Below are 26,475 nucleotides of genomic sequence, written 5' to 3'. Positions count from 1 at the left end.
AGAAGGTGTGAGATCACGCACTTCGAGCGCATCTTTGGCACCGTGTGTCTCCAAGCTGCGTCTCAGTGCCAGACACCAGCCGGTGAAGACATGTTGCAGGAATAAAAAAACCCCATTTCGTTCGGACTTGTCGTTGCCACAGAGTTACCATGAGGTCGTCTGGAAATGAACTCTGAAGGTTCATGTCGGTGCCAGAGCATCCATGATAAGGGACGGCGCCTCATCCACGTGAGAAGTTTGACCAGAGCTGGTTACTGGGAGGCTACCTGCGTTTCCGATTGGCTGTTTAGTCTTTGTAACCCACGCAACTGGTCGAGCCTTTCAGAGGACACCGAGGTGAGTGATGCGTTTTCCCCCCCAAAAACAGCCTGACGCGCTTTGCTCTGCTTCATCTGTGTGGCACAGAGTGAAGGGTGACTGCTGTGGTGTGTCGTTTAATCCCAGTTTATTTAATGTCTGCTATCAACCTAATGTATGTAATGCAGTGTAAGGTAATGTTCAGAAGCCACTTGTCCCTCCATAAGACAGTACACCCTCATTTCAGAGGCTTTGATACAGTATGAAGTGTGAAACTCTACTGGTTAACAGTAAACAGGCTGTGAGGCACCTGCTCAATCTGCTGGGTCTTCTGGGTGAGGAGCCTGACAGCGGCATCCTCACATTTCTGCTTGAAAGATTTTTGTCAAATGTGTCTTCAGTGAAAATTGCTTGTTGACAAAGTTTAAATGTTAAGTTTAAATTCTCTAACATCTCTGGAAATGTCAACAAATTACAGATTTGATTATATTCTCTCAATTGCAAACAGCTCTTTGGCTTCATCTCTGTTACTCATATTTGTCATATTGGTCAATGACCTTGAACATGTTGGTATTTATTGACTCCTCAAATACAAAGACAGTTATAAATGACAATAATAAACAGTTGCTACAGAGATCCTATTGATTTCAACTAGTCACAAAGTTTTGTAAAAGGAAACACTGGGATGATTTGGCTCTTTGAGGTAGCACCACAGTCATCTTAGTTGATTGCCTAAATATAATAAACATCCTGAATAATTTCTTATCTTAAGGTGTTGGAGCTGTTATGGATGCTGTCTAATGGATCTGCTTACTAAACATTGCCTCAACCTCAACCCCCGCAAATCTTAATCTAAACATCCATCTTTAATCCTCATTTTAACACTTTCTTGTAGTTCCTCTGTGCATGTGTGTGTTTGACCGCGTTAGCTCAGTGGTTAGACGTGTTGAAAAGGAGAAGGGCTTTAACTATTTTTCCCTAGTTAAGCTCCATAATGAAGGCAACGCTTTGTGCTTAATGTGTTGAGTGAGCATGTTGACCTTTGGGCATTTAAATCTGTGCCACTTTGGATATTACCTAATACACATAAAATTCATTTATTCAAAAAAAGAAAGTTACAAATAAATGTTTCTCAAAAGGCATCCTGGCATTTTGTTTGACAGAATATTGTGGGCATGAAGATATAACCAGTGCTTCTTCTCAGTAGGGTGCTGCCCTTTAGTAGCGTGCTAAGAATCCAGAAGGGATGCATCAACACTCCCTGAGGTATATAGACCATAACCTGCAGAGACGTACTATACTACAGACAATACAGTATGCAAGGCGGAAGACGTAGCACAAAGGGTGTTTGTAATGGCATCCATCCATCAGTCTTATCCTGTTAAGGGTCGCAGGGGAGCTTGAGCCAATCGCAGCTGTCAGTGGGGGAGAGGCGGGGCACACCCTGGACAGGTTGCTAGCTAGAAACCATTTAACCTTACTGCATGTCTTTGGACTGTGGGAGGAAGCAAAATCAACATGTTTCCTTTTTTTTTTTTTGTACAAACTGTCGCATATCAGCCATTTTCTTTCTTCCTTTTCAGTGTGTTCAATTTCACAGCTGAGTCATTTTTAATTTTTCGCCAGCAATTGACATCCATGTCAATCACCCACCGGGTGCAACAAGGGGTTTCCTGTAACCACAGCCACCCTCAGAATCTGAGGAGGCTGGACATGGGTTCACGCTGGTTCCAGTACTTGACATGGAATTAAATAAAAAGCTGAATTATAGCAAATATGACCAGCACAACTTGCTGATGCTGACTGATACCATTATTTGTACTTAAAGGCCTTTCTTTTAAATACACAAATAGATGTTCATATGTGTTGACAAGCATCAAATGTTAACATCATCACCTTCCAGCATCACTTTAGACTAAAATGTGATTGTAAAATATTTTTCTTTTGTCTCATTCTGTATAGTTGTTGCAACACTAGGTGAATTTCTTTCTTACTTAGATACATTTACTGTCTCATTGGTTTAAAAGGTTGTTTGTCTCATGCTGTGTGTTTAAGACTGAATGAAAACAGACATTACATAAGAGTGACAGACAAAATGATACTATGGCTACAGCCGAGTGAAAAAAAACTAGGTTCAAGGGAGAATAAATATTGGAGGTACACGTAAGGACGCACATACACTACATTTTTTACCCCTTATTTCACAAATCCTACTGCTTTTGAGGACTTCTGCTCCACGTTGGCCTATTTTAGGCTGGTGCTGGTCTAATTCCTTATAAGTAGGTCAAACCTGTTGTGATTAGCCAGCTTCTTCGCTCTGTTCTGGTCTTCCAGACAGAAAAGTCATTCAGTGAGAAGTTCAAACGTGCTGCATATTGTGTTAGTGCGTTTCATAGAATCACTAACCCAGTCCCCCGGAGCTATTACATTCACTGATTCACATGACTCCTGGAAATGGACTGGTGGGGGAGGAGAGGGCTAATATCTGAAATGAGCCAGATCAGTGTGAGGAATTAGAAAAGGAAAGGGGAAGAAAGAGGCTTGTAAAGAAGAAATGAATGAAGAGGTGACACGAGGTGTCACGCCTCATCGGACTGTACCTGTGCTCAAACTAATCAAGCACAAACAACCTAATGATCCGCACTCAGTAACTAACTAAATACTTCCTCCAGTAAAAATAAACAGTAATCCTACAAAATACAGCAGCAACACTGCATGGGTGCTGCCATACCGTGTTAACTCCCAGGGTATCAGATCATGACGCTCTGTCGTGTCCTCTGACATGTCATAAAGGGACCCAATGAGACATACACGGATGTCAGTCGAATACAATAATAACCCAGGAACATCAATATTTGATGCGTAGAAATGGTAACACAAAAGTCCACAGTAGAGGGAAGGCGAGGAGGTTGTTCTTAACCCTAACCCAGTTGTCCTTATGCCTACACTGAACCAAACTGTATGACTGAGCATTTATTACTGTTGCCATGACGACAGATCTGACACTCATCAGCATCCCTTTGGCATCAAATAGTGCCACTCCTGGGGTATCAAATAGTGGTGTCAAAGGGTACCATGAGTGTCGGTACAAGACATGTCAGTATGTGATGCGGTTGGGGGGGGGAGAACATGTAAATGCTGCATAGGTTGAATTCGGCTGCAAGTGCACGTTTCAACAAATTGCATGATATAGAAAGCCTAGAGCTTTCCTCTTTGTCGAATTAGCAAATGTTGTAAAAATTAAAAACATACACCCACTGTCTTCCCATTAACTCATCCATGAGCAATTGATGAGCACATGACTGACGGCAGCGTGCGTGCCAGAGGCATATATCAGAGCAGCAGTGCTGTCAGTAACGGTTAGATTCTGACACACAGCATTTATTATTTATGGGGATTCAGTTGGCTGAATTCAACCACATTTTCACTCTCTTTACAAAACATTTCCACACTGACAGCAAGTCAGCAACGCAACTGAACTCCACCATTAGCAAATCAGATTTATTGTCAAGTGGTTCATATGTGATTTTGAGGCATTGAGGCTCTTAGGAATAAGATTATGTTGTGCTGAACTTCACAATCCAGGTTTATACTTCATTGTATTTGGTCACATGATGTCAGTGACTAGCTATGCAGTACAGTGAGGAATGTAACACATGTAGGAATGTTCAGAGTTTTTGCTGATGTGGCTCAAACAGGTGATCACTTGTGTCATTCCACATTAACCTTTCTGTTGTGACTTTACTCTTATGTGCAAATACAAGGACACACTGTGTGTCTGTCTCTCCTGTGCTTGCCGCGGTAGTTGTGTTTCTGTTTGTGTGCTGCAGATGAGAAGTGGGTCACATGCTTGAATTATCCATTTGCAGGGTTGCATGCATCAGTGCCAAGAAATTGCATTACGTGGGAGACTTCTGCTAAGGAGACACGGACACATTTTTGGAGGATGGAGGAGCGAGCCGGGCGCACACAGGAGAATGGACGCAGTGACAGCGCTGCCGGAGAACTGCGCTCATCTTCCTGCACCAGTCTGAAGGTACACAGAGACATAAGTTTATGAATACTTGGTTGAAGAAGGCCCAGCTGACACTTTTGGAGAAGTTTCGTGTGTCTGGAGATCACATGTTCTCTTACAGTAACAGGTCACTTCCACAAGGCTGCCCATGAAGAGTGCTGCATTGTAACATGTGACCTCTCTGTCTTAATATAAAACAATTTGTAGAAAGCTAAAAGAAACAAGTCATGCACCTATCTTTCCAAAACACTTCCATAACTGGTCATGGTGTACTTCCTTTTAGGTAAAACCACTTCAACCACACTTAAAGGATTTTTCATTTGCATCAGTTGCACACTTTGTAAACACACAAAGTGCATGGGAAAATGTAGTGAAACAGTGATTTACTAACCACTACTGGACCACATTAGTCTGCAGTAACCTGTAGCTCTGGATTAGACCTGCACAACATTCAGGGGGAACTTTGGACCAGACTTGGTCACAGAACTGCTTCATCACAGCCAAATTCTTGAGTTCATTACATCTATGTTAGTCTTAAGTCTTGAGGCAACAACTTAAAGCTAATTACCACCTCACTAGAGTTAAAAAACAAAACACATACTGTAGGCGAATGACAGCGTACCGAAAATGTCAGTGTTTCAGAGGGCAGATCAGACTAAAGAAGGCTGAACATGAGGTGAGTGTAATACTTTATCAGGAGACTGTCTCAGGCTTTTTGACCTATTTTTCATCTCCTCCCGTCTCAGACAGCTTTTTCAAGAAAAGTCTTCTGCCAGAAACTTGAAAGCGAGAAAACCCCTAAATGAGATCAGACGCTCTTGTTGCTTTTTCCCACATGAAAGTGATTTGAGACAATGGTGTTCAAACAGCTTTTCATAATAGAGACTGCAGTTGCAGGACAAACTTTTATTTCTTCTCACAATTGTTTGCCTCCCTGACCGGCTGGGTGGGACATGGCACTGTCCGTTTCGACTCTAATCCGGTGCTCACTGTTTTTCTGTGGTTCGTGTTAATTCTACGTATAAGACTAGAAGTGTGTTTCCATGACGTCCCTCTGTTCTCATTCATTTTTGCTAGTCAGAATGTCGTAAACATTTTCTAAAATTGTTTTAATGTATATTTAATATATACTCTTATTGACATAGTTCTCACGCATAACAGAAAACTGTGTGTGTGTGTGTGTGTGTGTGCAGCAGGCTCCTGTGTTAGTCTAAGCGTATTAGGTGGATCAATGAGCTAAGAACAAAAGAAGGTCACATGTCACAAGGAGGCTTTGTTTAAATTTTCACACAGTCTTAATGTGAATCTCTTTTTTGTGATCTCTAGTCACAATGAAGCCACTGGTTGTTTAACAAAGTACAGAAATGTTAATGTCACAATGGATGCTATTGTCACAGAAATCCCAAACAGGCAGGATGTTATAGAGACAGAAAACTGGTTCTGATCTCATTTATTTGTCTCCTTCAGTTGTACAGCTGACCTCACACGCATTTAACATAGGGTTTTTGTTTTGTCAATGAATCGTATGGATTTTGCTGCTGACTGATGATTCAGACCTTTACACACGTATTTTACAGTGGAGACAAACTTATGTTATGAATGATAGTTGTGTTATGGGCTGATGTGTAGCAGTTGTGAAAGCACAATGCCCAAATTAGATGAGCAAATTCTATAAAATACCTAGGCACAACAGTAAAGTATATTTAATATCAAAATCATTTTAATAACCTATATCTGTAACTCGTTTATTTGGGACAAATAATATCATTATGAGCCACTAAGGCACCAGCAGAAGTTAATCTGCTTCATTGGCACAAAAATGTAAGTCGGCTAAAGCACATTGTATCCACTCATACTGCCTTTTTTTTTTTTTTGAATAATATAATTAAGAATGTGACACAGTTGTTTTTGGCCTAATTCCCATTGAAGGCCGGTGCTGATAAAATGTAGCTCTGTGGTTTGTAAAGCAACCACAGGATGTTCCGACATTTCCACTTTATCCCTTCCATTGAGGATTACTAAGATTATTCACGTGTTTTACACAAACCTCTGATCAAGACCATTTTGATTTGGTCACAAAACATGTTTATAGCATCACAATGAAAGAGGATAGACTTGACATACCAAATAGGAAAAGCCTCTTCCTTGATTTAGAGGGAAATGTATTGTAAGTGTATGTGTACAGTACTTTCTTGCACGTTAATCCCCTCCCTCAGGAAATGCACATGTGATGAGAAACTTTGGTTAATGCCCCGCAGCCAGTGCTGGTGGACAGCATGATCTCAACAAGGGTCTTGTTCTCAACAAGGGTTTCTGCATCAAAATGTACAGCTGCTCCCCCCTCTGTAAGGAGGTGGAGAACTGAACTTTCATCAGTATCATTATTGATGTTATCATTCCACTCTGGTCTAATGTTATTGACCCACTTCAGCCATCTTTCGATATTCTGTGTTTCATCAGCAGAAGTATTGGAAAGTGTGACTCACAGATCCTGAGAGACTGAACTCTTCAAACAATATATGTTTAAAATGACCACCACCCTCGGTTCTACCTTTTAGGTTTCACCAGTGTGTCCAGCTGTGATTTCGAAGTCTAAAACAACAGTTGGTGTTGGTGACATCCCAACAACTTTAAAATCCACCTTTCAGACAAGACTTCATTAGCAGAAATGTAGGGGCCATATCCCAAACCCCACACCAGTGTCACCAACAGTAAGAAATGGTAACAAGGCTGAAGAGACCAAGAGAAATCTACCAACGTTGTGGGGAGGCCAAGGAAAAACCATACAGTTAAAATGAAACATGCAAGATGTTGAGGAAATCGAGAAATCATTAAGGAGTTACAGCAATTTTCACACACACACACAAATTCCCACTTTTAAAAGCAACTTGGAATAATGTTAGATCAGTTTAAAGGTGCACAGGTCGTTTAAAAATGGCATAGTCTGATAATCCCAGCTGGGCCCAGTGGTCAAACGGTATTTTACATGAATACTGGTTTGGCATAGAAATACACACCCACGTTTTTGTACTTTTAGCTTTGTACTGATAACTAGTCTGTTTAGTATCTTTTAGTAAGAGTATTTAAAAAGTCAGAGGCAAGTCATTTTGTCATTTTGTTCATTTCTCATTGATTTTTCTCAGTGGTATCTTGTTTAATTTTAGCTCAGAAACAAAAAGTGTTTCAGGCTTTCAGTAGATTTTAAACCTACTTCCATGCTAATGTGGAAACTACATTTATCTGGCAATTTGGACTTCTGCCTTCATTAAATCAATGTTTTTATGTAATTTAGTTTATTAGATTGGGTTTGGTCATAACTGTGACAGTTGCCAATCCACCCTTCTTCAGTTCCATTATTCTCGTCATTAACCTCATATTCACTGGTTGTTTCATTGCTATGAACTCATGTCTAGCTCTTTCCAACATGAAGTACTTCTGAATTAGTCTTTTATCAATAAATGTATCCAGTTGTCTATTCTTTTCCTCTTACTCCACAACCCATCTTCGTCTGTTCTCCATTATTCCTGGGTATGCTCTCACATGTTAATTAGGGAATGTTGGACTAGTGAAAGTAGGTTAATGAGGGAAGTTCATGCTTTGTAGCAACCGTATTGACGCCACACAAGTGGCTCTTTTTTGTCTATTCTCAGAGGACAAAACATGTGAGAAAATCACACAGTCTGGTAGATTAATGAAAGTGATAATTAGGTTAAAATGCTGCATTTGCTCATTTGTGATTTTGTGCTTCTGTGCATAATCAAATACAATCATCTTTTCAGTTTCTTTCTGTTTCCTTCCCTCATGTCTCTCTCTTTTCCCAGATGTTTCTGGTGGCTTTGTCCTTTGCCTATTTTGCAAAGGCTCTGTCGGGGAGCTACATGAAGAGCACAATAACTCAGCTGGAGAGGCGCTTCGACATCCCCAGTTACCTAATAGGTGTCATTGATGGGAGCTTTGAGATTGGTGAGTAGGTCTGCCAATCACTGCTCTCGTTTTGTTATTGTGTTTTCAGCCTCTATGTCGTGGGTTCCCCCTCCCTTCTCTTTTTCTGTCTTTGGGACGGAAATATGAAAAAAAGAGAAAGAGAAAAGAGATATTCAAGCGACAGATAAAGGATTCATCAGGTTTCCAAGAAGACGACAGAGGGATATGTGTGTGTGTGTGGTGAGTCATAGTGTCGAGCAGGGACATAACAAGCTCCAAGGTCTGTTTTTTCTACGGACAGCCAGACTCTTGAATTTGTAATATTCTGTAATGTAATAACTAATACTATTAATTTAATTTCTACTTGCAATAATTTACATGGGAATAATGTTGGCATTTACCAGCTTTTATCTGACACGTGAATCAGCTACAGGCAAAACGGACCCTTCAGGCAAAGTGCTGTACAGTTGTGTGCAGAGATGTATGAAATGCAACATTCACCCTCTTCTCGTAATGCACGACAAACACGACTTTCATACTTACAAGGACACGTTTTTGAATACAAAATGAAGTACACGATGAAAAACTGATAAAAAAGGCGCTGATCGCTACTACAATATCCTTATCCACATATATACCTGATGTGATTAACAAGGATTTACCGCCACCTCTCCTGAACACCTGAAGAAGGAAAAATCCCACTTCCATCCACTTATTTAATTTTATTAAATAAGTTAATTAAATTTTATTTTTAACCGACTTAAGGGGCGACTGAAGACACTGAATCCTGAAACCTTGGCTCCTAAAATGCAGTTGCCTGTCCACAAGGAATTTCCCCAAGGGGATTAATAAAGTATTATTTATATATTATCATTATTATAATTTTTATCCCCTGCTCACATAGGACACGGTGTGGGCTAGACTCTGTGTATACTCAACTCTATCACATGGCCCAAATAGTCAGGTCACCCTAGTGTTGTGAATATTATAGTGCTGTATAACATTCATGCTCAGTTACAGCAAATCTGCTCTAGTCACATTCAATTTAATGTCAAAATATGAATCCATGAAGGAGAGTTGAGAGCTATGGGACATCTGCAAATTCTGGTAAGGAAGAAGAAGGCATGGAATAAAATAAGACAATCTCTGGTTCTGCTGCATCAATGTTGACTCTTTTGCTAACTGTCTCTTGAATTATACAGTATTAATTGAACGCTGTTTGTGGAGTCATAAATATAACCCAAACCACGATATCATACACACTAACTAGCTAGATAAAGGACAAAGATATGTCTCTGTCTAAGACAGAGATATGTAATTAAATACCATTTTACCACATTGTCTCAGTTTTTTAATTTGGTTCACTTTATCTAGTTTTAGGACCATGTTAGAGGAAAATTTGATTAAGTTTTAAGTCCTGTTTATTCAGAAATAGCGACAATTCTAATGGGTTCATAAACCTTCAGGCACCTCAATATATGCTTTGAAATGGTTTTGTGAAGGACATAAGGGCCACAAATACTATACATACTTTATATAACCTCTGGTTGAACAGTGAGTAATTCTCGTTGCCATTCAGCAAAGCGTGTTCCCTGATTGTCCCCTGATCAGTTTCTAGGTCAGTTATGTAAGGCTAATCCATTTAACTGAAGTGTCTCTGCTAAGTTATAAATTATACATAGTAGGCCAAGTTGAGATCCAAAGAGACGTGACTCATACAAGATAAAAAGCATCAAGCAAATCATCCACTATCAGCATTTCCTCTTAGATGGACACAATAGCAAATAGTAGAATAATTAGCATGTTTCTTTAATAACAGTGTGGCAATAACATGTGCAACCTGCTGATACCTTGATAGAGGTATCTGCCAGAGGAAAAGGTGAGGATCACAGCTCCAGTAGTGCAGTTAGAGCTGAATACCCTGGACTTCTCTCGCTCCATCCCCTCGTCTTGTGAAAGCTGCTTCACTTGTGTGGCCAAGGCAACAAGCTTTTTCTATAGGACCGTTTCCAGGGCAACGTAGAGGCAGATCAGGGCAGAACGAAGAGCAAAGAAAGAAGGAAAAGGAAAGTGCAAGAAATGAATGGAGAGAACAGAGCAGAGGGAAGAGAAAGTGAGAGAACAAATAATAAAATGAAGAATAATGAAGCTGAGAAAGGAGAGAGAGTGACAGTGATGGATCATACCAGCTAGATGAGCTCAGCTGATTGACCTCATTTCATGCACACTTGCATGAAACATCAAGCATATAACTCATATTCTTAGCCTGTCCCAGGACTTTTTTCTAAAGTTTTCAATCTGAAAATGATTCTAATGCAGGAGAGGTGCATCAAAATAACAAATTCAAGCAAACATAATGAAATAGGTTTGAAGGGAAGAGATCTCCTCTACAGTTGTCTCTGTGCTTACTGTTCTTGCACGTGCATCACTAACCTTGTAATTACCATTAGTACCTTGTCATCTGTCTTTTTTTTTTTTTCATCAGCAGCATTTGTTATAACCACGTTTAACATTTGCTCGTAATTGACTGACATTTCTCCAGGCTCCATTCTCTCCCTCACATACATGCACGCACACGTACGCGACAACAGCTGAAGGATTGTTGCGGGGTTTGACGTCATCCTATCAAATGAACCTTTGCAATAGAAAAAGGTCAGGCAACATGGCACGAGCTTGTCTTTCCAGCTTATCTGTCTTCCACCTCATTTACAATGGAGTTTCCGTGCCAATGATCAGAAACAAAATGCGCTGAAAGGTGACAATAGAGACACGACCACGTTCCCAGCCAACGTTGTTTAATTTTCATGCCAACACACTTGCTGCTGCAGATAATGGAGCATAAATGTCTTATGGGTGAGGATAACATTTAATGGAGAGGGCATCGCACGGTGTATATCAAAATGCCTGTACTATAACAATGTGTATGTGTGTTTATACATGTATTATATTATTATATTAGAACTATTTATATTGATTAATTCTGTTATGTCAAATTCTTGATTAGTTTACTTAATGAAATCTAAAAAATATCTGTCCCCATGCTCCCAGGTAACTTGTTGGTGATAGCTTTTGTCAGTTACTTTGGGGCCAAGCTCCATCGGCCAAAAATAATTGCGGTGGGCTGTGTGTTGATGTCTATTGGCACCTTCATCATTGCTCTGCCTCACTTCATTATTAGACGGTGAGTAAAAGGAGCCAATAACAGCTGCACGACTATATTTCCATTTGGAGTGTCACGTTGTTTCACATTTACAGTAACATAAAATCAATTTTCAACATTTTCCATTTGTATCTCGTGCACAGTTATGAATATAAAACATCCGTGCCGTCGGTAGACAACTCAACGCTTAACCCTTCTCCATGTTATGTGAGCTCACCAACAAATCTGAGCCAAAAAGAAGTGCAAGCCAAAGGTAAGTGTTTACATACTTCCATGTGCACGGTGGACAATGTAGACAAGTTGAAGATGTTTGATTGCACTTGTCTTTTTCTCCAGGTTGTGAAGGTGATTCAAATCTGTCTATGTGGATTTATGTGCTCCTGGGAAATATCCTGCGGGGGATCGGAGAGACACCAGTTCAACCTCTTGGGATCTCTTATATAGATGATTTTGCTACTGAGGAGAATGCTGCGCTGTATGTGGGTAAGAAGGTCATGTCTGAGTGTACAGAGATAGTGCTAAAAAGCAATGGACATTTGCATGGACTAGCGATAACAATATTATCATAAGTAATGAATAATAATATGACATTTGCACAATCCTGGGGCATTGCTGATTCTGTTTATACCTCCACCATTAATAAGCAGTTTGGGGTTGTGTGTCACAGTTCTGTCTTCCGCAACTGGAACGCAATGCTGTGGATGTTTGTGTTGCTGTTTCTGTTCCAGAAACGTTACACCCCTATTTATTGAATAAAACAATAAGTAATTGGACTTCAATCCCCACATGAAGGAGAAAGCACAACAATACCGTGCTCGCCGAAAACTAGGGCGTGTGCAACTGTATCATTTTGCTCAAACGGGAGCAGTGAAGTAAATCCCACAGCGGCAGATTATGAGTTTCACTAAAAAACAAAGAACTTGCTTACTTAGCATTTCCCAAACAATGAGTGTTTAAAACAGATCTAAATCTGTATGTAGTGTAAACACAGTTAAAATGTGTGCTAAAATGTTTGTGTACTGCTCTGTAATATCTACAGTATCTCAGGTCTAGCTGAAGTTCTAACCAGTTTCTTTGGGTGTGTTTCCCTTGTATTAGGCTGTGTGCAGACCATTTCAGTGGTTGGTCCTGTGTTTGGATACCTCTTAGGCTCCCTTTGTGCCAAAATCTATGTGGACATTGGTTTTGTGAAAATGGGTGAGATTAAACAAACTGTTTTTCTAAGTATTTTAAAGCCAGACCTTTATGTAAATTTGCAAACTGTCTAGACGTATTTGATGTCAATAACCTCACATCCTACCCTCGTAAATAGATAATGTGAATGGATTTGAAAACCATTTGTTTATTGTTACATCATCTTACATCATATTACTGGTTAGCACTACATGTATAAAGCAATAGTTTGGTTTGTAGACAGTAAAATTAGTCAGAAATAAAAATATAGGAGTTGTGTAGTTTGGGTTTTGGGTCTTTCTGGGTCTTGGTCACAGTATTGTGGCTTAAAATTCTCCGACTGAATGGAACTTAGGCTTTGGTAATGATATTAGTGGCACCTTTGTTTTTCTACCATTAGAAGCCTAAATGTGTGCTCTCTAAAAAGGTCATTTCATTCATAAAACTAAGGCTTGATGTTATGAGATACAACAACAAATGGATCATAGTCAGTGTGTGCACAATTCAAAGAGTCAGGACAGGTACAGGAGAAGCATCAGTTAGCTAATGAATGAGAGCAGATTAGAGAGAAGCAGGGAAAAGCTCCTGTAGACTATAATCAAATAGAGTACGTAAAAAAACAGAGAAGACAAAGAAGGCAGTAGAATAAAGGCTAAATGTTTGTGAAATGCGTTTTGAGGCTTGGTCTAGAAATATAACCTTCTTGTTTTTTTTAAGCATATATTACACCTAAGTTGTTTTTATTTATTGCACGGTTTATTTATCTTGAAAATCTATGAAGCCAATTGGAACAAAAAAGAAGAAACAATGACCAATGCAATAATGACTACCTCTCACCGTCTGTACCCTCCACACAGAAACCATCACCATCACACCAGCAGATGCCCGCTGGGTGGGGGCGTGGTGGCTGGGCTACCTCATAGCTGGGGTCATTACCCTACTGTCTGCCATTCCATTTTGGTTCCTGCCCCGCTCCCTACCCGTGTCTGGACCCCAGAGCCCAGAGAAGTGTACAGCAGAGCAGAAGAGTTTCATCAAAGATTCCCCCCTGCTCAAGCACAAGTATCCAGCAGATGAGCATACGAGTTTTATAGAGATGGCCAAAGGTAAAGATAGATTTGGAGGTTTTCAGTCATTTATGAATTAAGTGTGCAATTTTAAGGGTTTCCACATCTGGAAACCTGTGTTCTCTGGGGTTGTGTTTCTGGGCTTTAAAGTTGAAACACAATTTGACAAAAAATTGTGACTTAAAGGTGTAAACAAAAGTTTTGTTTACATGCAGTGTTTCTCCTGAAAACACACTGTGCATGCTCTTTAGGTGTAATAAATGTCTTTCTTGATAGAAGCCAGTTAAAAAAATTTTAATATGCATTACAGACATCATAAACCATTTTATTACTTATAACTTGATTATTATTAGGTTTGTTTATTTAATATTAGTCATCTTTACAGCCTTTATTGGTGCATTCCTCTGTCAACCACAGGCATCATGTGAAACTAACAGCAGATTGTGAAAAAGGAGCTCTATAGTGCTCCTAGTTATTTCTCATCTACAGTTGAGTCGATTGTGTTCAGCAGTCACCATTAGAGATATCACATCTTTAACATTATCAGACAATGTGTTTTTCAACTCGAATTGTTATCCCTCTACAGATTTTATTCCAACCCTGCGAACTCTGCTGGGACACCCCGTGTATCTGATCTACCTGTGCGTTACAATCATCCAGCTGAACTCTCTAATTGGCATGGTCACCTACAAGCCTAAGTACATTGAGCAGCACTTCCGGCAGTCTGCATCAAAGGCCAACTTTCTGATGGGTATAGTACATGTCCCATGTATATATCATATCATAACAGACCAAGTGATTTTTATTTTGCTATGTTGATTGCTATGACTGCTTGGGTGCTTAGTATAAACAATTTCACCAGTCAACATTTCCACTAATAATTTATGGTATTTGCTGAATGAAGCAGAACCATGCCTTTGAAGAGAGAATGTAAGAAAGGAGAAACTGGGTTGGCTATGATCTAATTCAGAGCAGCAGAGATGGGAGCTTTGTGAATTTGAAGAGTGCTGCATATGAAATAAAATATCTAATGAAGTCATAACACAAGATAAAAACCATCAAGGTTCATGCGGTGCCATCAAAGGAGATGCAGGCACTGACCAGACTGGCTGCATTTGAAAGAGAATGAAATATTAGTGACCAGATAATGGCATGAGTATAAATAAAATAGCACATCTTCACACTGATGTTAAATGAAGGTTGTAAGAGAAGAAGCTAAACCACAAAAAAGCGGGGCTCCTTTTTGATCAATGTGACGGGGAATTTGTGTAGTTTTACTTTCATTAGAGTAAAAAAGACGATGACCAAGCGTAGCTCAACATCAATTTCTATGTTTGTCATTGTCTCTCTTTAACTTAGGTGTGATCAATATCCCCGCTGTGGCACTGGGGATGTTTTCTGGGGGTCTACTGATGAAAAGACTGAAGCTGAACATCATGGGAGCAGCCAAGTTTGCTTTTGGCACATCTCTGATCGGTTACATCCTGTCACTGTTTTTCTTTGCAATGAGCTGCGAGAACGCCAAAATAGCTGGGGTGACGCTGTCATACAACAGGTGAGTCGCAATCACATAGTATGTTAGTGTTAATGATGAAACCTTGGGCCTCTGGGCATGTATAACGTGGGCACCCAATTTAAAAAGTAAAAATGTGACATCAGAACATGAAAAGTGTAATATAGCCATATAATCATAGGGACATGCATCTAGGCAGAAATAATTCTAGAGAGGATCGGGTTCCCAATTCACTGGTGCATCTTAAATCAGAGCTCTGCGTCCTACAGCCAAGACAACAAATCTATTGGTGGCCTAAGATTTTTGAAAAGTACTGTATAACTTAGTACATAGTTGCAATTTCATAGCCATTGACTCTCATTGGTCCTTTTCTCTTGTCCTCTTCCTTCCAGTACGGATACAGTCTCCTATGATAAACACTTACTGTCTACAACCTGCAACTCAAACTGTATGTGTTCAGTGAGTGACTGGGACCCAGTTTGTGGAGCGAATGGCATCACTTATGTTTCTCCCTGTTTTGCTGGCTGCACCAGCTCTGCTGGCTCAGGGAAAAACACAGTAAGTTGACAAGGTATTCGAACAGTGAAAGATATTTCTCATGGAAAATAGCGGACATTCATTGTATATAATACTATTGCGTGTAAGCTTCGAGATTATTACATGCTTTTTTACTAAACTTACAGTTCAGTTAAACACACTGTTGCTGCCACAGAGGTCTGTTGATGGTACTGTATGATTGAGGGAACATGTTTCATGTTTCACTGAAGTGTCATTTTGTTTTGCTTCAACACTAAAGAGCAGAAACTAATTAAACACTGATAACTGCAGCACTGTAGCTACATCCACATCCAGTGTTTATTTGTAGAAAATACAGTGTGCATTGCTTTACACATGGTTTTACATGTGTGTCTATGTCACGTGTGTATGTGTCATTACGCATGTCTCTCCAGGTCTTCTCTAACTGTAGCTGTGTCGGTGTGGCTGGTAACCTTACAGCTACTACAGGTCAGTGCCCTCACAAGGACGACTGTGACAGGATGTTCCCATACTTCCTGGCTCTCTCTGTCATCACCTCCTTTATCATCTCCCTCGGGGGGACACCAGGCTACATGTTCCTCATCAGGTCAGATTTAAGTCAAAATAAAGAGTGATTTCACACCCCTGCATACATCTGGGTTATAAGAGTCTAGATTCACTTATGCAACCTCCATTTAAACACGTGCGTGATGCTTGCCAAGATGAAGAGGCTTGTAGGACAGGTGGCTGTAGAGGATATGGTGTGAAAAGTGGCATTCTAGCCTTAACATACTGTTCAGTCTAGTAGATTTGTGCACATTTAACACACTAATCACCTGATACACAGTAGTCATAGATCAAAACGTCATTTAACGTGGATGCTGGGGCTCTGTAGGAATGCTCATTAAACATTTGGCACACTTAATCAAGATTAATGACGCCGATAAGTCTTTGTAACTGGGTGAGGTGGTGCTGATTTCAAAAGCTCTCATAGCCAACAAATGTTTGTGACATTAATATAATATATAGATGTTTATAGAGTCCACTGGTGACACGTTCACTGTGTTTATTTATCTGTTCAGTTACTCTGAAAGGAAATGAATGTTTACATTCTTTAGATTTTTATATGCATTTGTTTGCATTGTGTTTGCTCCTCACTCCTTTTCGCAGACCCAGAGTCTGTCTTAAACTGCCTGTTTCCCGGAATCATGGGAAGTGAATATTTTTATTTTGCTTCCTTAGGGATAAAAGCATTCAGAGACAATGATTTGGGCCATTTATAGATGGTATTGGCAATCACTATCTGTTTGTGTCTGCCTTTGTGTCTGTGCGTCACATGTGTAAACAGTGGCTTTGTCAAACAAACTGTGTAAAAATAGTCTAGTTTCAGTCTTAGGATTTACATTTCTTGACATAATGACTGGATATGTTCCTTTATGTTTTCTTATATTAACCACGATAACAGACAATTTCTACAAACAGAGCACATCATGTTGAGTAAAACAAAAAGCTAAACTACAGTGTGTGTAGCAGCAGGTATTTTGGAGATGTCCAGCACAAAACCTGGTGAATTTTCAATGTGAAGCTTGTGCAATGTGAGAGGATGCTGCAGAATGCTGCATTTCTCAAACACGAATCTTGATGTCGTGTTATCGATGTCGTTAAACGTTGCCCAGGGCTGTAAAAGTTAACACAGCTCCTTTTTTCATTTACTGATACAGAAGCCTTTCTGATACGGAAGAAATGGGTGAGGACAATCAGCGCTGCATCTCTCCCAGTCATTTTGCTTAAGGGCACTGTGACAACTGGGTGCCATCCTGTAGTTTCATTGGTAAAGGGTTTCGCGTGAAAGACACTGCCAGATTAGTATGGCAGGGACGCAGCTCTTTGTGTGGAGCATGTGAAATGTTGTGTGTGGTTCACTGCTAAAAATCACGAGTTGATGATAATCAACACAAGTAACAACCAAGAAGCATTCGGCTGGTAGACCAGATAGGTAGATTATATTGTTACTCATCAATTAAAATAAAAATAAAATACCAAGGTTAAATACACACATAATACATTTAGCCTGTGTATTGTGAACTAGTTATTGATCCTCCTGCATTATAGCACTCTCTGCTGGCTCACACCCCACCTTACATGATATGACACACGCACACGTGAACACACAAACATGGATACCACCTCCTAAAGCCAAATCAGCTGATCCTGTTGGGATTCCATGGCTGACAGAAATAAAATTGTACTGTCTCTTTTCATGTCTGCTCAGTCCTTTCGTCGTTCCTCTGCTGATTTTCAGGAGTGCTCGGAGGTTCTGAGGCCATGAAGATATAATTGGATTTAGGAAATTACATAATGTGGCCTCGAGTGTGTTTTTGTGGGTGCTGCAGATACATTTTTAATAACGTTTCCTGAACAATATCTACATTTTTTTTGATGCAGGTGCATCAAACCACAGCTGAAATCTCTGGCCTTGGGTTTCCATGCTTTGGCAACACGCACCCTTGGTAAGACCCTTGGCTTATCTTGGTTTAAAATCCTATGTTTCTTCTAAATCATTCTGTCACTTGAAGTACGAAGTACAAACCAAGTTTCAGTGTTTGGGTCTCAATAAAATTCTTAACTACTTAACTACTCTGAACATCAACAGATTGTCTTCATTCAGTTCTAATTGTAAAAATGTTTGTGGTCGTACAGCCGGTATCCCTGCACCCATCTACTTTGGTGCAATTATTGACACCACATGTCTGAAATGGGGTCAGAAGAGGTGTGGAGGCATAGGAGCCTGTAGAATCTACAACACCACCGCCTACAGGTAAAACTCATGCATGACATTCAGGGTGGGGAGAGAGCAGGAGCAGAGGCAGTTAAGGTACTTTAAAACTGTGCAGCATGAGTGCTACAGCTTAACTGAAACTAACTCCTCCGACTCAAACTCTGTAAAACCTGAACACTGGCTTGACATTTAGATTCAGTGTGACTCACGCTTCACAAGGATTTCATTATTATCTGTTGCAAATGAACTTCCAGTTCAGTTGACTGAGGTGTTTTAGCCAATTATTTCTAAAATTATTTAAGAAAACAATGGCAATCTGTAACACATATGTTCTCTCATTTCTCTTGCTTCTCAGGATAGCATACCTGGGCCTGACCCTGAGCCTGCGGACTCTCTCGTTCATTATGTGCATCCCGGGCTTCGTTCTGCTCAGCCGGCAGCTGAAAGAGGAGGAAAGAAATGCCATTCACGAAGCTCTGACCAATGGCGGGACGGAGCTGGAGGCACTCAGGAAGGAAGAGTTTGCGATTTCTAACTCAACAGACAGCAACACAGACAGGGAGACACGGCTGTGACGCATCCAGCAGAACTGACCCTTTAGTCTCCTTCACACGCACCGCACGTGAATAGATCCACACAAATACATATACACTCACAGTCTGTACAGAGTGATATAGTACACATGTAATCACAAACAAATGAGATTTGCAGGGAATCACACGTATCCAATCATCTTGCATAAATTCTATATTTGTACTACTGGACATATGAAGACTTTGCTAATTGGACAGAAATTTGATATAATTGAAATATTTCTTGAATGTACATGCTATTATATTTCATTAAGAAACCTATAACAGTATTTTGTTGTTTTATTGGTGACACAGGGTTAGATAAGAAATGTGACTGTGTACAGACTACTGCAAAAACAGGATCATTCTGAACACCAGCACCGTATAAAAGCTGCCTCTTTAGGATTTTTCTTTCAAATGTTTTTTCTTCCTGACACCAGTTGTTGCTGAACAGGAGAAGTGGCCTTAAAAACCAGAGGCACAATGTTAAAGAGAGACAGGGTATCTTTCCAGAATTCGAAAGAAAAAAAAAAAAGACGGGTCGGTGTGGAAATCTGTGTTTGAACGCGCATTTCAGGATGTTTTCAAAAAGCTCGGTAGCTGGTGATTTGACATCTGTGCCTCATTCACGCAACAGTTACCAGTAGATCGTGTGTGTGTGTGTGTGTGTCACCTGTCTTACTGTTAGTACAGTGATAGTTTGTCAGATTCTTAACGTTTGATTAACATTTCATTTTACTTTTACATTTCAGACTCGGTGTTCATTTCTGACTGACTCTGATGGTTTTGTCATTCATTTAAGCCCTAAATTGAGACTGATTGTATTGCAGTTTGTGATGTGCTCTTTGTGGATGTGAACATGTTCCTTTGCTACTCAGACTCATCAAAAATGAAAGTTGTATTTTAGCGAGGCCTGTTTGTCTAGTGAAGGTTCCCATTAGACTGAATTTGCTCCGAAATATCTGCCTGGTCCTGAACAGGCCCTGGTATTAAATAGTCATTCATGTTTGGTGGTTGCCATGTATTGCGCCCTTGAAGAGGCATAGCATGTGTGGCTAGGAGGTGTGCATTACAATTGCTTATGTATAAAAGCCACCTCTGGAGCCTTTTCTACGTATGTTTCACAGGTCAGTGTTTATTTGTGTGTATTTTTGTGCGTGCATTAACTGACAGACCCCACAAACATACACCATGGTCTATTCTCAGGTTCTTTATATGAATTTTATGCTCAAACAGCTTCGTCCTAAAATCAGATTTCATCATAAAATGATCTGTCAAAGTAAAATCAATCGACTAGCTGTTGTCAATCTAAAAGAAATAATACTTTTGTCTTTGTAAATGTATAGCATATTATCATTTGTAAGACTTTATTTCCAAAATGAATATGTAGCATTTTGGTAAATTATAGTATGTGGTGACTGTTTTGTCTTTTGAATTCAGGTTCAGTTTCAGGCACAGGTGGCCACGAGTACAGACTCAGACAGGTATTAAGGAAGGAAGTCATTATCTCAATAATGTAAGGCAAATACTTGCATTAAAGAAATCAGAATGTAAATAATTTTCTTGAATTATTTTTGTAAAATTTCAAAGAATATCTGACATGTAATACTAAAATAAAAACTTTTAATATCCATTGAAATGATGTCTTGGTGTTATTTAGTCAAATACTTTAACATACTTTAATATAACCATGTTTGAATGCTCCGAGCACAAAGCAAACAAAAAAATATTTTTTACTCCCACATAAAAGGCACTTTAATTTGATTTTTGCCAACAATAAGAATAAAACACAACTTCCGTGGGTATTTCTGCTGTTTTGTGTCCTGACCTGGAACTGTGGTAAACACTGGAAAACAATGAAACACCTGGTGACTGCAAACTCAACTCAACTCTCACAGTGAAATAAAAAAGTAATGGAAATAAGGAAAAGGGCACACAGCCCCATACTGCAGATTGTCCTATGTACAGGTCAAAAATAAAAAAAACAAAAAAACTTAAGCATATGATCCCTCACAAGTTCTAAAATATAGAACATGGGCTGAAACACAACCAAAATGTGATGAAAATATAACTAATATATAATAACTATTTGCACAGCCATGCAAGCACATGCTGAATTCACATACGGTATTAAGCTCTGAATAGTTGCAGAAGGTGTATCAAAATACAGTCATAGCTTCCACAGTGAGAGAGTGCTCTAACTTTCAACTAATCTTGCACTACAATGTGCACATAGCTACACCACCTAACCTTGTTGCATATTTCTTTAACATATTAAGTGCTCTGTGATAAGACCTGGGACAATTACTGACAATTTCTCCAATTACTCTGCACAGTTATCTCCCAGATAGTATGTGCACTTGAAAAAGCAATCCTCTCAGTCACACTGCATCAGGCAGAAACAGGAAACCATTAAATATTACTCATTCATTAAAAGCCAGTCTGGTGCCCTAATAAAAATTAACATCATGCTTTAAAAGCATTACTGATATCAGACGTACATCAGAGCAGGCAGTTTCTGTGATACGCCACTATGTGAAGGTAAAGCAGGTGTAGCAGTGGCGCTCTTATGTTTGGGCTATGTTCCTGTGTAAACACTTGAATCATTGTACTATTACTAGTCATTACTAGTCATCCTTTTTGCTTCCACTGTCTTGAAGATTCTGGAAGGACAGAAAAATGAAAACAAAATGTCAGACAGAGTCTAATGATACTGTTTAAGGCCTAATTAATGCAATGCGAGACAGGACAAGTGTTTTACTACACATTTGAAAGAAATATTAATTATAATCTAGTCCATGTTTTTACTATTAATCCAATAGGCTGTTTTTCTTTAGGTGAGATGCTTCACACTTCTGGGATTTGTTTTCAATATCTCTACAGCTAAAAATAACCCTGGCACTTTTTTGAGTTGATGATAAAATTCACAGGCTTCTTCAAACATTAATTATGGAGAAGTTATGCCTCATATTCATTAGTTTGAATGTCTAGGTATTGAATAACCCAACGAGTCACAATGCTGCTGCGTTTCCCACACAGCATTACCTGGAGTTCCTGATGTTCTTTCAGCAGCCTGTCGTACTCCCTGGCCAGGCCCTCAGTCTGCTTCTTCATGACATCTGCCTCTGACTGAGACTTCTTCAGCGCTGGAAATGAAACAATTACACCTTATCACACCACATTTTTTAAAATTTTAATAAATAATTAAGTAAATAACACTAGCAAAGGTGTTGCGGCACGAAACAACGTGTTGACAGTGGACAAGTACATCAATACTGACCATCTCCTGTGGTCTCCAGTTCTTCTTTCAGCTTCTCCACCTCCTTTCTCAACAGCTCCATGCCCTCTGCAGTTGCCTTATCACCCTTCCCTTCCATCAGAGCCTGAGACATATGATGACATGAACACAAAGAACATAAAATACAGGTCTTTATCAGCCACCTGTACTCACAATCATTAATTATCCCAGTGTTGAGCATACCTTTTTCAGCTGATTGTTGTCGTCCATGTATTTCTTAACAGCTTGGTTAGCGTTCTCAGCCTGTGCCTGAAGAGCAGCTGTACTCCCAGACACTGATGCCAGCTGGTTGATCAAGGTGATCACTCGCTTCATAACCCTGCAAAAATAAACAGGGGTTAGGGGAAGGCCTAGTTCAAAGTACAGATGTTGCTGCAGTTCACTTATTTTCATTATTGATTAATCAATTAGGGTATCTTGTGTATGTCCTTCACGTATCATATGAGAAGAAAGACTCACAGCCACAGGAAGACAGCAAAACCAGAAATGTAAAGGTTCCTCTGGGCTCTAAAAAGCTTCATGTGCAGGTGGTCAAACATATTTGGTTGCAGCTTAGCATCTCTACCAAGCTCTTTAACCGAATACTTTCTCACTTCACGGACTGCATCTAAACAAAAAGGAACACAGCAGAAGTGTAAGGTTTAACTGCATGCCTTGTCTTTTCATCTGCGAATTGTCTTCATATGGGTTTCAGTTTCAGGATTTAACCTATAACACCTTGGCTCCAGCTGAACGGACTTAATGTGAAATGTGTCTTTCAGGTTTAAACATCTGACAATACACCCCCCCCAAATTCTGTTAATAGCAGCCTGAAATCCTAAAACATCCTTGTTAAACTTACCAAGAAAGAGAACAATCAGTACAATGATCATGGTAAGAAACACTTTGTTCCAAAACCTCGCCATGAAGCTCCAGATCCTCAGCTGGAAAATACTCTGCCACCTGCAAGCACACATGCATACACATTCAGGGGCAGAAGCTATACAAAAGTACAACACTACACATTATATTGCAACAGTCAAGGCAGTACAATATCTTTGCACACACCTTGATGTGCATGACTACCCACCTCTTGGCGGAGATGAAGGGTAAACAGAGGATGACAAGGATGCCAATCTCCACATAGAGAAAGAGGGCCACAGCAGTCCACTGCAACGTCATGTCTGTCGATGGTCAGATAACCTGCCAAAGGATCAATAGACATGAATCCTCACATGTAAAGAACATATGTTACCAGCTGGTGCATGTGGCTTTTTACCAGCTGACAACTGTCGACAGAGTCTTTAGACAAATAGATTTTAAACTTCTAACCCACCGTGTTCACAGCTGGCATAAAATGGTAATACGATATTTAAATTAATGTAACAATTAGCGATAACTATGCAAAACTTACCAACAAATGGACAGAGTACTGGGTAAAAGACGGTGACTTTAGCAGAGTGTTGAAACAGACCAGAGCAAACTTTCACCGCCTGCTTCTCTTCCTGTTCCACATTCATCAGCGCCAATAGCACAAAGCTTCCGGTCTTGACGTTCATAATAAAACTCACGCCCAAATGATCTTTACGTCGGCATTTCATTAACAAACGTTAATGTGGTTACAAAAGATGTCATTGTTGGCTAATTGGCCTATGTTTTTCTAATTCTCCCCTTAGTTTTACATAAAAATGATGACACATATTTCGACTTTACTTTGAAGGCAAACTGTAATACTTCCGGCCTATTCCCTTTCAAAGTAAATCGCATTGAAATACATTTCTGTGTTGTTCCCTTTGATTCAGCATCTATATTTATTCTGCTGGTAAATGTTAAAACTAATTAAAGATTTGTCATTGTGTCTGTATCTCCTTAGCATAATGTATGCTAGTATCATGTTTGCTTCATGTCTAATTATGACCATGACTTTTACAAAATAGTACTTTTTTATTTATAGCTGCCATGTCTTAAATCTTTCAATAACTCAGGAGAAAAAAAGTCAGACCTCAGTTTGTACCCTTGACACACTAATAACTGATCATTCAGTTATTAGCACTATTATTACAGCATACTTAAAGCCTAAAGAAAACAGACACTGACCATGTAGTTAAAAGATTACAGGTTTATTTAGCATAAAAAATAAAATACTACATGTTAAAATTACATACATCACATTTTAATATGCTCATGTTCCCAGTTCATGCACTGACCCATATGTATTTTGGAGGTAGTCTATTACAGCTGAGGTACTGGATAGAGAATTGAACAATTTTCTCTCAGGCTGGGAGCTAACCCTCTCCAGCATGTAGATAAGGTGGTGGTGAAAGCAGCTGAACGGAGTTCCCTGCTCTATAGAGATGTCCACCCAGTCCCATATACACTCCAAAGGAGTCTCTTCATAGCCTGCAAACATGGCAGGGTTAGCAAGCAATCCCCGTGCAGCCATTACACCTGATGAACAAATCCAAACAAAGAAAAGGAATTAACACACTGCAAACAATGTCATTTCTGCATCTGTAAAATTCTAGTCTACTTGTTCAAAAGTGCCCTCTAGCTAAAAGCAAACCTACCATCTACACCAGTAAGTTGGTGAGTGGACTCCACATCACGGAGGTACTTTATGTCCCCATTGGCAATGACGGGGACTGATACACTGTCTTTGATCGTCTTTATGGCATCATAATGGACTGGCTGGTGGCGTTCTTCTGTTGTACGGCCATGTACTGTTATCCATGACACACCAGCTGATTCTGCCTTCTGGCAGAGATCCACAGTCCGCTTCATGTCTTTGTGAATTCTATGGGTGAAATGAATGTCTCCCTTTATTATTATTACTTAACTTAACTTAACTTAACTTAACTTAAATTAACTGTACTCTATTAACAACAATTTGCCACAAAACAAGTCTAGACATTAAATTAGCCTTGCAGATTTATTATTCTAGCTCTATTAGGATGTCAAACAGGCTCCTATTGTTATCACCTTATTTTGATGGATGCAGTATAGTTTGGATTGTCCACTTGGTTCCTGACATGTCGAACCATGTCTTTGACAAGTTCAGGCTTGTTGATGAGACAGGCACCATACCCAGCTGACATGGCCCATCTAAAAACATAACAAAGTTAATCCAACAGCCTACAATCAAAAATGAAAAAATAAAACACAGAGATGACAACAGAAACAGGCAATTGAACCTCTGTGGACAGCCGCAGTTGAGGTCAACTCCATCTGAGAAAGGTGCTACCACACAGGCAGCATCAGCCAGAGTCTGAGCATCATGGGCAGCAAACTGTACTATTAGTGGCCGGTCACCTGATAAGGAAAAGACATAAAAACAATAGTAATCAAAACTTTGTTGTATGTTTCCCGACGTTACAGCCATAAGACAGTTTGTACAAACATCACAAATGCTGACCCTGATCATGAAGTGCAAACCATAATGGTAATAAACCTTCACAGCAATGTTCGTACTCACAATCATTGGTGGTGAATTCACTGTCTCTGGCTTTGACAGATCTCATAAAATCAGCAGCAACTATCATTGGGGTGAAGCAAATATCACAACTGTATTTCCTCACCAAGGTCCTGAATGCAAGTCTGCAGGGAACAATACTCGAATCAACAATGTGCCGTGTGTGTTTTTAAGTAGTACCACAACAACATTGACCTATGGATAATGTCACCGACACAGAAACCTATGCCACTTACTTTGAATATCGCACCATTGGGGCACATATTTTCAGGACCTTTCCCTTTTCAAACATGTCCATAATACTGTTGTTTCCATTAAAAGTCTTCATACTTCCTAAGTAAAACCGGATAGCCAGTTAGCATAACAAGCTAACTAGCTTTATATCCAAGATCAGACTTTTGTTAAAAGTTGGGTCCTTTCGTCCGACATCTATTCCATTGTTTCAAAAACGAAATAATAAGACAGTAAAATCCAACACATTGGTTTGAGGGGATGCTACTAAAAACCAGGTTTAATCCGGAACGACATTAAAGTCCGGCTCCTCAATCCACCATGCGGCAGAAAAGTGGGCGTGTGTTAAGAACTACGTCATTTCATGTTTTTCTTTCTTTTTTTTTTTTTTTTTTAAATAAAGAAAGATCGTACGTGGTTTTTAACTGGTTAAGGTTGTAAAAGACCACATTATATATATTTTTGTTGTTTTTTAAAAAAGA

General features: G+C 39.6%; 2 protein-coding genes across 3 annotated transcripts; one reads left to right on the top strand and one right to left on the bottom strand.

Annotated features, from left to right (window-relative positions):
• LOC113147722 (solute carrier organic anion transporter family member 1C1-like) lies at positions 1–20,992 on the top strand. Its single transcript, XM_026338903.1, has 15 exons — positions 1–336; positions 4,167–4,333; positions 8,134–8,275; positions 11,285–11,417; positions 11,540–11,649; positions 11,733–11,879; positions 12,495–12,593; positions 13,427–13,675; positions 14,223–14,387; positions 14,996–15,191; positions 15,542–15,707; positions 16,100–16,272; positions 18,111–18,175; positions 18,366–18,483; positions 18,800–20,992. The coding sequence occupies exons 2-15, from the start codon at positions 4,244–4,246 to the stop codon at positions 19,017–19,019; spliced, it is 2,073 nt and encodes a 690-aa protein (XP_026194688.1). The 5' UTR covers positions 1–336; positions 4,167–4,243; the 3' UTR covers positions 19,020–20,992.
• LOC113147731 (tRNA-dihydrouridine(20a/20b) synthase [NAD(P)+]-like) lies at positions 20,792–26,475 on the bottom strand. 2 transcript variants are annotated; one of them, XM_033326319.1, is made up of 13 exons: positions 25,999–26,475; positions 25,766–25,887; positions 25,485–25,602; positions 25,273–25,395; positions 24,857–25,087; positions 23,791–23,798; positions 23,384–23,477; positions 23,156–23,256; positions 22,774–22,921; positions 22,498–22,633; positions 22,297–22,399; positions 22,062–22,162; positions 20,792–21,679 (listed from the first exon to the last, which is right to left on the bottom strand). In XM_033326319.1, exons 1-13 carry the CDS (start codon positions 26,088–26,090, stop codon positions 21,644–21,646), a joined length of 1,413 nt encoding a protein of 470 aa, XP_033182210.1. In that variant the 5' UTR covers positions 26,091–26,475; the 3' UTR covers positions 20,792–21,643. The 2 variants fall into 2 exon arrangements, with proteins under 2 accessions (XP_033182210.1, XP_026223091.1); XM_026367306.1 differs by lacking the exons at positions 20,792–21,679; positions 22,062–22,162; positions 22,297–22,399; ... (3 more) ...; positions 23,384–23,477; positions 23,791–23,798 and adding an exon at positions 24,398–24,741 and having other exon boundaries at positions 24,861–25,087.

Source organism: Anabas testudineus, chromosome 13, assembly GCF_900324465.2.
Source record: "Anabas testudineus chromosome 13, fAnaTes1.2, whole genome shotgun sequence".
Taxonomy (NCBI): Eukaryota; Metazoa; Chordata; class Actinopteri; order Anabantiformes; family Anabantidae; genus Anabas; species Anabas testudineus.
The sequence above is the reverse complement of the archived record's forward strand: the minus strand, read 5'-3'. Positions and strand labels throughout refer to the sequence as shown.

Excerpts from the sequence above, each read along its gene's own strand:
- LOC113147722 (XM_026338903.1), top strand. The coding sequence starts at position 4,244 with ATGGAGGAGCGAGCCGGGCGCACACAGGAGAATGGACGCAGTGACAGC. Across the intron at positions 15,708-16,099 it reads CTGGCTCAGGGAAAAACACA|GTCTTCTCTAACTGTAGCTG; the intron begins GTAAGTTGACAA and ends ATGTCTCTCCAG. Across the intron at positions 16,273-18,110 it reads GGCTACATGTTCCTCATCAG|GTGCATCAAACCACAGCTGA; the intron begins GTCAGATTTAAG and ends TTTTTGATGCAG.
- LOC113147731 (XM_033326319.1), bottom strand. The coding sequence starts at position 26,090 with ATGAAGACTTTTAATGGAAACAACAGTATTATGGACATGTTTGAAAAG. Across the intron at positions 25,888-25,998 it reads CCAATGGTGCGATATTCAAA|ACTTGCATTCAGGACCTTGG; the intron begins GTAAGTGGCATA and ends TGTTCCCTGCAG. Across the intron at positions 25,088-25,272 it reads ACTGCATCCATCAAAATAAG|AATTCACAAAGACATGAAGC; the intron begins GTGATAACAATA and ends TTTCACCCATAG.